At 56.3% G+C, this 9140-nt stretch overlaps 4 protein-coding genes across 4 annotated transcripts; 2 read left to right on the forward strand and 2 right to left on the reverse strand.

Annotated features, from left to right (window-relative positions):
* Positions 1-120: 120 nt before the first annotated feature.
* On the forward strand, positions 121-4600 carry B0I36DRAFT_411385 (P-loop containing nucleoside triphosphate hydrolase protein; the record flags this gene model as incomplete). The annotated part of the gene is made up of 4 exons (XM_046161935.1): positions 121-168; positions 556-870; positions 928-3506; positions 3564-4600. 4 exons carry the CDS (start codon positions 121-123, stop codon positions 4174-4176), a joined length of 3555 nt encoding a protein of 1184 aa, XP_046011763.1. The 3' UTR covers positions 4177-4600.
* A 171-nt stretch (positions 4601-4771) lies between these two features.
* On the reverse strand, positions 4772-5218 carry B0I36DRAFT_133144 (uncharacterized protein). The gene is made up of 2 exons (XM_046148242.1): positions 5029-5218; positions 4772-4962 (listed from the first exon to the last, which is right to left on the reverse strand). Exons 1-2 carry the CDS (start codon positions 5098-5100, stop codon positions 4837-4839), a joined length of 198 nt encoding a protein of 65 aa, XP_046011764.1. The 5' UTR covers positions 5101-5218; the 3' UTR covers positions 4772-4836.
* Positions 5219-6231, reverse strand: B0I36DRAFT_133143 (uncharacterized protein). The gene is made up of 2 exons (XM_046148241.1): positions 5562-6231; positions 5219-5504 (listed from the first exon to the last, which is right to left on the reverse strand). Exons 1-2 carry the CDS (start codon positions 6037-6039, stop codon positions 5338-5340), a joined length of 645 nt encoding a protein of 214 aa, XP_046011765.1. The 5' UTR covers positions 6040-6231; the 3' UTR covers positions 5219-5337.
* Positions 6144-6923, forward strand: B0I36DRAFT_133157 (uncharacterized protein). Its single transcript, XM_046148243.1, has one exon. It carries the CDS (start codon positions 6248-6250, stop codon positions 6845-6847), a length of 600 nt encoding a protein of 199 aa, XP_046011766.1. The 5' UTR covers positions 6144-6247; the 3' UTR covers positions 6848-6923.
* The last annotated feature ends 2217 nt before the right edge of the window (positions 6924-9140 follow it).

The raw sequence follows: 9140 nt of genomic DNA on the forward strand, positions 1-9140 counted from the left end.
GTGCCTCAGCGAAGGCTGTAGTTGGTCGTCCGGAGCAACGATTCTGCAGGCACGCCGCCAGTCGCACCTGCCAGCTCTGTGGTCATTGTTCTCGCCTCGAGGTCCGTTTGCACCAAGGCAATGTCCATTGAGCTGCCCACTGCCACCTCCACTCACCGCATCACACAGGTCTGTCAGAAGCACTTTTTTCGTTTTTGTTTGCAAGCCTCCATCCAACTCCTCCAGGATCTTTCCGCGCACCAGCATCTTGACGACATCTCAACCAGCAGTGCGACTGATACGACGAGACCACCAATTGCGCGCCCATTCACAAGCATGCGCAACGGCCGGAAGAAAGGCAACACCGGCAGAGGGGGCAATCGCTTCCTTCCGCTCGAAGATGCGCGCGCCGCCCACCACGCCAACGCCACTGGCAATGGCAGCAGCGGGAGTTTACCTACTACTCCGCCAGCCTCTCTTGCTCAAGTCACCGAGGTGAGGGCTCATCTTCACCCGTTTGCTCTCTCTGCAACCCCGTCAAAACACGCGACTGACCATTTTCTCATCCATCACCAGCGTGAGCTCCAGATGATTCAGCAGCATGTATACCACAATCCCACAAGAGCTGGTGGCGACTGGAGACAAATGCTAGAGATCCCGACCGCAGATGAGCTCAATGTGGACGAGGGAAGTCCCGCTTGGAAAGCGAAGCTTCAGAAGAACGTTCCGGTGAATCCTGTAGACCGACCCTACAAAAGCAAGGATCAATACCTAGAGATCCAGTACCGCCTTCACCGTGAGGAGACTGTTGCGTGGCTTCGCAGGGCGATCTCTGCATTCAAGGACGAACCTACTATGAAGGACAACAATGAGAGCTGCATCTACACAAAGGTTTGATCATTGCTCACATTCTCCAGTAAAGCTGCAGCTCTGACTAATGTTTCCCAGGTCTTTGTCCAGGGCTACCTCATGACGCGTCTGGGGCCTGTTTGCAGAGTACAGTTCTCGACCGAGCGGGCTGGCAAGAAGATCGACTGGCAGCACAGCACCCGACTTCGTACCGGAAGCCTTGTCGCGCTTTCTACTGCCAGGGATGGCTTCCGCACGCTCTGCATGCCGGCAGTGATTGCCGACCATTACTACGAGGATGGCTTGAACCAGAACCCGCCGACCATTCAGTTCTTTTGGGGTGACATCAAAGACGCCATTCTTGATCCGCTCGAGGAATTGGTCATGATTGAGTCCCGTCACGGCTTTTTCGAAGCTACTCGCCATGCGATGGTTGGACTGCAGCACATGGCTATGAACCCTACCCCAATCGACAAATACCTCGTGGACGGCTGCCAGGACGACGAACCTGCTTCTTATATCAGATCAGGTCCATACAAGGACATCAGCTCCCTGATCCACCACCTGCCCGATGATTCACAGCTCTCCGACGACGAGTTTGACAGCAGGATCAAGATCGCCCGAGACAACTTTACAAACAAGTTTGTCCTACACGGAATAGCGCCGGAGCAAATCTCAGGATACACGAATCTCGACAATTCACAGCTTGAAGCCGTGCACCGCATGTTGACCAAGGAATGCGCGATTGTCCAAGGACCTCCAGGAACTGGCAAGACCTTCACTTCTGTACAAGTGCTGCAGATTCTGCTCAACAACCAGGCTCGTGGCAAAGAGGCCGTCATTGTCTCGGCACAAACCAACCACGCTGTTGACCAGATCATGGCTCTCCTTCTCGGTCTTGGCTATGAGATTGCCCGTCTTGGCGGTCGGACCCAGAACGAGGATATAAAGAAGCGCTCCATGTACAACATCCGTCAAGAGATGCGTGCCAAGGACCGTCAAGGCAGTAAGGAGTACGGCCAATGCGAGAAGGAGCGCAAACGGCTCTGTAACCAGATACAGAACTTCGTCACCGAGACCTTCACTGAGCGCCCGCTGACTCCGGACCAGCTATATAACGCTGGCCTGATCACGGCAGAGCAACACCACCACTTCATTGACACCGAGTGGGAAAACGAAGAGGATGAGCAGCAAGTTGGCCGCATTGGTCTGTGGCTTAGGGATGACCTTTTGGAAATCCGACCACACGAGTACAAGGACCCCCTCTTCGCTGTCTTGGAGGTGGAACCAGAGACCGGCGGCAGAGAGGTCGAGCAGGCAGACGTAGATCCAGATGCCTGCATAAGCCATGACGACGCCGATGATGATCGACTCCTTGGGCAGTGGATTCCTCTGCGTCCAAAGTGGACTGGAGCAATTCCTCCTGACCTTGCGCCTACCGAGAAGGAGATCCTGGAAGAAATGGAACACCCGGATCCATACCATATGGACCCGAACCTTCGCGGTGCGATTTATCGCTACTGGCAGGCAACTTTGGTAGAGAAACAAACCATCGCCTTCCGCAAGTTACTTCTGCAGGCAGTCGAGCTCAGCAAGAAGCAGAAAAGCCTGCGCTGGCTCACTGACGTCAAATCTCTGAGAGCTGCACAGGTTGAGGTAATTGGATGCACGACGACGGGATTGACAAAGTATCGCGGGCTCCTCTCTGCTCTGAGCCCACGCACTATCCTGATCGAAGAGGCTGCGGAGACACGAGAGGCAAACATTACTGCCGGGCTTCCCGGGTGTCTGCATCAGCTCCTCCTTGTGGGCGATCATCAGCAGCTTGCTCCGAGCACAGATGTCCAGGACCTGTCTGAGGAGCCGTTCAACCTCAAGGTGTCGATGTTCGAGAGGCTCGTGAGGCTCAATCTGCCTTACACGATGCTCAATATGCAGCGGCGCATGATCTCGCCTCTGCGCCAATTACTGAACCCGTTCTATCCGAGATTGGTCGACCACCCTATCGTCAGCACGCGCCCGCAGACTGTTGAGGGGCTTCCCCACAACTCGTTCTTTTTCCACCACACATGGAGCGACTCGCAGGACGAGAACCTGTCGCGACTCAATGTGTTTGAAGCCGAAATGGTTGTGGGCTTTGCCAAGTACTTGCTGATGAACGGCGTTGACCCCTCGAGAATCACAATCTTGACCTTCTATCGTGGTCAGTGCAAGAAGCTGGTCACCGAAGTCCGCCGACAGCTCCTCCGATGGACGTTTCCCGAGAAAATGATTCGCACGGTAGACTCCTATCAAGGCGAGGAGAATGACATTGTCATCCTCTCGCTGGTGCGAAGCAATGGCGAGAATGGGCCGCATGCGGCTGGCTTTGTCGCCAACAAGAATCGAGGAGTCGTCTCGATCAGCAGAGCTAAACTGGGCTTCTTTGTCTTCGGCAACGCGGTCAACTTCTGCAGCGCGGGCAAGACGTCGCGAGAAATGTGGCATCCCGTGGCGGCGACGTTTCAGCGACAAGGCAAAATGCTTGACACTTCTTGTCTACCACTGGTCTGCAAGAACCACGGAAACAAGTCTGAGGTCAAGCATCCGGTGGAGTGGACTGAACACGATGGAGGCTGCCAGCAGCCATGCCAGGGTCAGCTGTCCTGCGGCCACACATGTCGGCGCAAGTGTCATCCGTAAGTCTCTGAGTGATGAAAACCAAGACGCGTTGAGCTGACTCTACTTGTGTACAGGATGCCTCATTCCAAGCTGCAGTGCCTCAGCCCCTGCAGCAAGCCCCTTCGTTGTGGTCATGTCTGCCAGAATACATGCGCTGAGGACTGCTCTTGCCCATGCACTGCATTTACTGGTGCTTCTCTTCGAGATACGGATTTTGAGGACCGCCCCAACGTACCGCACGCCCAAGAAAGTCCCAGCAAGCGTGAACCCAAGCTCAGGAATAGAGAGCCTCCCGCCCATGTCCCATCCCAAGCAGCTCCCCCGCCATCAACATCATGGAAAGTCACCAACTACGTCGGATCGCTTGGCAGTCCCGGCGGCCCAAACATTTCCCTCAGAAGACCTACTGTTGAAGAAACATATCGACCAGTACAGCTCGATGCCGCAGGCAATCGCGTGGTTGGCGAAGGCGTCGTGTCGAGGAGCGCATTGGACAACGGCTCACCATTCGACAACAATCTCATGGACGCTGATTCTTTTCCGTCGATGATGACTTTGCAGAATGCTTTGCCACTGGTTCCCCTGGTTTCGAGTTCCATTTCGAGAAGCAGCCAAGCCGAAGCAGCGCCCAAGCAGGCGAAGAAGCCAGAGGAGGCGGAAGAGGAATTGCTGATCGATCTGTTTTAGAGCATCGCGCGCTGTTCACAATATTCCTGTAGACGGAGCTGGATGATCCACAGCGGGCTGAGGGGAAGTATGCGGGAATAATCCAACCAGGACGCTGTAATCAGTGTCGAAAAGCGGTGCGGTTCGCAATTATTTTCCCATGGTGCTTGTGGATGGAGAATGAGTGAATGGAGTTTCCCCGTGAGTCGACTTCACAGCACCCTCACTACGGAAGGAGGTTCATGAGGCCGGGGCAAGGATGGAAGCGTGGAAGGGCCTGGAGCCGGCAAATCGCTTGAGACTGTCCGAGCAAGAGTGGTGGTGCACGTAGTTGTTATTCACATGGGAACAGGTCCGGCATGGAAAATGTGATGGGCCAATCAAACAGACAGTTCTCACAGCAACATGTCGAGTTTTAGACCAGAAGAGCAGGCGTCCTCCAACCCACATAATCATGTAAAAGAAACCAATGTGATTTCACTCGAACTTGTTCCATGTCTTCCTCTAATTCTAATGAGTGACATAGTAGCTGATGCCTGTGTAATGGACTGACGAGGTCTGTCTTGACGATGTCCAACGGCAGCCAACAAATTATGTATGGTGAGTTCTCTGCTGAATTTTGACTACTCCCCTCTTTTACGTGCTCGTCTCCGAACCCAACACCTTAGTGATATTCCCTAGTCAGAGGTACGGAGGTACGATCGCAACACGGAGCCGCGACGTTGCTCGGATGTGCTTGTCCGATAAGCCCACTCGATAGGTCCGTTCTGTTTCTGTCAAATTGTCCCAGTGGGTATTGGCAATGCGCTTGAGGTCCGCCATCTGTCAGTACTGTCACTTTGCGCTTTCGGGACGCACAGTGGGTAAACTCACACACTCATCTCTCCAACGCTCCAGGATGGTGCTGAGGCGAGGCGGCTCACGGACAGCCTCTGGACGAAGCATGAATTCGCTGGAGAGATAGTGATGGTAGAGGTTCCACTCATCCTGGTCCCCTGGGCCATCGCTTTCGACTGCAGCAAGCGAGCTGGGGAGAGGCTGAAATCCCAAGGTGATCAAGTTGTACACTGACAAGCGCTTGGATCTCGCTGATGCCGCGACGGTGAGGTCATAGTTGTCCTGCGGGAGATCGACGACATGAAGGCCTTGCTGCCGGTACTATCGTGCCCACATGCGCTCCGCCTAGCGAACGGCAAGTCTTTCCGCACCGACGTCCAGCAAGTGGCGGCCGTCTGTGCCCTTGACGATTCTCTGAGTGAATGTGTTTCTCGTGACCAGCGTCAAGAGCTTTATAAAATCTGGATGTTCCAAGTCTGCAATCTGCTCGAAACAGCGAAGGTGATAGAGGCCTGGCGGGCTCGTCAGACGGTTTGCCAGTGAAGCCTACTGCCCAGGAGATTACTCACGGAACTTCATCGTGGCTGAGCCGCAAATGGAACGCGGAGTGACTCGATATGCGCCACATTCGATCGCTTTGCCACAGAGAGGGCGCCTGCAGGACGCGGGCGTCGAGCACGTAGGGGCGATTTCCAGAAAGAATCTGACCTCCGGATGATACTTTATGGTGGTATATAGTCGACCCCGAGCCGCGTCGATTTCTCTTTGTTCCTCCAGCGTTTCGGCATCGAAATCAGCTGGCGTGGTGTCGCTCTCCACAGGTGTGGCATGGTCTGGCGTACTTGTAGTCTGTACACCTGGCGAAGACCATTGCATTGGCGACGGGTCAGAGGTATCAGATTGCATCGAATGTTGCTGACCAGGACTGCTATTGTGCTCAAAGTCATCCCAGGTCTGCTCAGCGGCCGGGGCTGCTGCGAACTCGGTTGTTAGCGCAGCGTGGGAGGCGACCGTCGGTGACTGGCTGTCCTGGACGACGGACGGCATGATGGTGGCGTGTGGACGGGTGGTCCGTGTATTGATATATCGAGACGAGATGCTGTCCAATGCTTCACGGCTGGCATGAGGCCGGAGTCAATTTGAGATGTTGAAGTTGGCGGGCGATGCATGATGCCGTCTAAAGGTTGGGCAGAGGCAGAGTGGGCATGCTCTTTCCCTGGCGGCTCATTGTGCTTGAAGGGGAGGGGAGCGCAAGATGCTCCTCCCTCTCTCATGCAGCAGGCATCGAACTGGCACCGCCAGAGCCGCAGAGCTGACTTTCATCACGAGCAGATCGATGCCGCCCCCAGGCAGCACTGAGGACTTTGATGGTGCAAGCTGGACACACTGTGCCGCGACTGCCATTTCGGGACTGGCCATGACTGTTGGGGCATTAAAATATGGTGTCTCTCCTCCACGTGGGCGGCTGACTGTCCGCCAGGTCATCCTCCAGCTCATGAACGGTCAATGCTATTCGTCGTACAAAGTCAACGCCACGACTGCCTTGCACCTGCGGCGATGGGGTCAATTGCCTGCTTACAGACATCCTGCCCAGGTTGGACGGATTTACCGGACGCTTGCTCCGATGTGGGCGCATCCTTCTGTGCAAATGCAGGCAGGCGGAGCCCACCAGCCTCCACTTCAAAGTGCTTGGCTTTTTCTGCGATCCACGGGCAGCAGAGTACTCTGCACCTGGCTCTCTCTCTCTTTGGTGAGGCTGAAGCTTTGTACCTGGCGCACCGCCAGGAATGTGCGCTGCACTGAGCGCGAGGATCAAGCATTGTACGCCCCTAGCATAAGGTACCGTTGGCCATAAGAGCCATCAAGAATGTTGAATCAAGACCGTTTGGTGGTCCGTTCATTCGCGTCTGAAACACGAGTCGCAAAGCTTGTCGCAGACAAGAACAAAAAGAATGAACCAAGGCGGGGCGGGCGGCCCAGGCGATTATGTCATCGACTGGCCAGCAGAGTGCGGCGGACAAAACGTAATTGACAAGCAGCTCGAGCCCATCGAACCACCCAAAGGCCGATATCAATTCCATGCAGCTGCGGTACGACATCTTTGTGCTGCCTGCGTCGACATCTGCTGCACAAGTACGCAAGCCGATGCGTGCAACCCACGTACACAACGTTGCTGGGCAATAGGAACACCTGTGGACATCGGCATACGGCCCGCCTGCCGGCTCATTTGCGCAACAAAACAAAAAGCAGATTGTGTGGTGCAGCGATACAATTCTCGTCGACGACGTGCATCGTATCCCAAGTTCTCGCAAATCCAAAATGAGCCCATCCACATGATTCTGCGGGTATTAATAGCCACAGCAGGCCGTGTTCGGTTCGATCCCACACGCTTGTGGCGTCCGCCCTGTGCCAGGCGGCTGCGCGGCTGACTCTGCACAGCCGCAACTCCTGTCCAGAGCGATCCGACTCGTGCTGGCTGGCTGCTGTAACGTTGGACTTGTGGTTGGGGGCATGCCAAAGTCAGCCGCCGCCACTGGAGCCCCCCTGGATCTGCACCTGTTGTCGCAAGTTGCCCCAGGGGTTTCCTCCAATGAGGGCGGCCCTCACGCGCAGAGACGGATTGACCTGGCGAGGGAGGAAGAAGGGGCATTTGAGGGCCAGATCCCCCCACTCGCAAGCCAGAGCGACGTCATTGCTTGTGAGCGGCTAGGTACGCTACATACATCTCTTGTGTCCCCCCCAGCGCGGCGGATGTTTTCTCCTCCCATGCTGCGCCAATCTCCGGCAAAGCTTGGTTTTTTGTGTGGGCAAGCCGGTTGTGCGGTACAGGGGCACAGAGAGGAATGACGCCGTGTACCGTGTCGTGCCAGGCACGAGCATCCCTGCAGGGGCAGCTCAGCGCAACAGCAGGGAACGCTCCCTGCTTTCCTCTCCCCAGTGCTGGCCTGGGCAGAGCGTGGGTCGGATGTTGGCTGGGTTGCAGCTCTGGGTCCCCCGGAATGGCTGGTTGTTGGTGCACCGCGCAATGCAACACCACAAGTGCCGTGGGATTTCTGTCTCTCCATCGGAATCCAGATCATCTGCCGTTCACTTCCAGGGAGGGTCGCCAGCTGGCACACTCGAGGTTCTGCGTGGCTGCGGTGATGCCGGCCGGCCAGCCACGCTGCGAACTAAGGTTCGCATCGGCCTCAGGTACGCTGCCTGGCCACAGCTACCTTTAAGTTAGCCTCGCCCTCGCCGACACGAGGGGCAATGGCTGTCAGCCTGGGATACGAAGCGGCGCTGGCTCTGAACACGCAGATCTGGCGCCAGGCTAGGCCAGGGGCAGCACCACCACCTCCCTCCACGGCGCTCTGAGCCGCCTATTTACAAGGAGTCTTGCGGGCTGCACAAGCCCAATTGACGGTTGGACATCGCCGGCAAGGCACGACTACGATTGAAGACGTATTGGATTTGAGATGGATATCTGTGCTGTGGACTCGACATGCCCCAGACGTTGCACAGTTCGCCGTGCTGCCTGTCGTGTTCCCACAGGATCGTTGATCGTCGCTGTCCAGAGCCAGAGGCCGCGCACACATGCGCGCCTGCATGCATCGCCCCTCCAGCCAGCCCCCCTGCTAGGCCCGTCTCTGGGGCGACCGTCGGCCAGTCAAGCGCCTCCCTCCGCCATTGCCCTCTGCTCCATGTATCACCAATGCATCCTCTTCGCCTGTTTCCCGTAGAGTGATTGTCCCCATCTTGACTGCCTCAGTCTGCATCTTGCACAATCAACACCAGGTTTGCCGCTTCCCAGAGGCTCACACAGAGACCAGCTCCGCGTCTCGTGCTCCCTGGCCTCTGCGAACGGACAGCCTCGAAGCACACAAGACACCTGTCTCACCAAACAAAGGCGTCTGTCTACCCTCTCGCCAGTCCTGGCCTCGCAACTGCCCGGCTTCACACGGCAGGCACAGCCAACAAGAAGAGACACATTGTCCTCTTGCGCCTGCATTCCTCCTCGGTCACGACAGCCAAGAAAGACCCTCGAGATCACCTCTCCTCCCCACACACCACACCACACAACCCAAGCGGCGGCAATTCCTCAGGGCCGTATCTCTGCAATCCGAGCAGCACCAGCAGCAGGCAACCCGCCACGAATATACGCACAC

Source organism: Microdochium trichocladiopsis (genome assembly GCF_020744255.1).
Source record: "Microdochium trichocladiopsis strain MPI-CAGE-CH-0230 chromosome Unknown B0I36scaffold_6, whole genome shotgun sequence".
Classification (NCBI taxonomy): Eukaryota; Fungi; Ascomycota; class Sordariomycetes; order Xylariales; family Microdochiaceae; genus Microdochium; species Microdochium trichocladiopsis.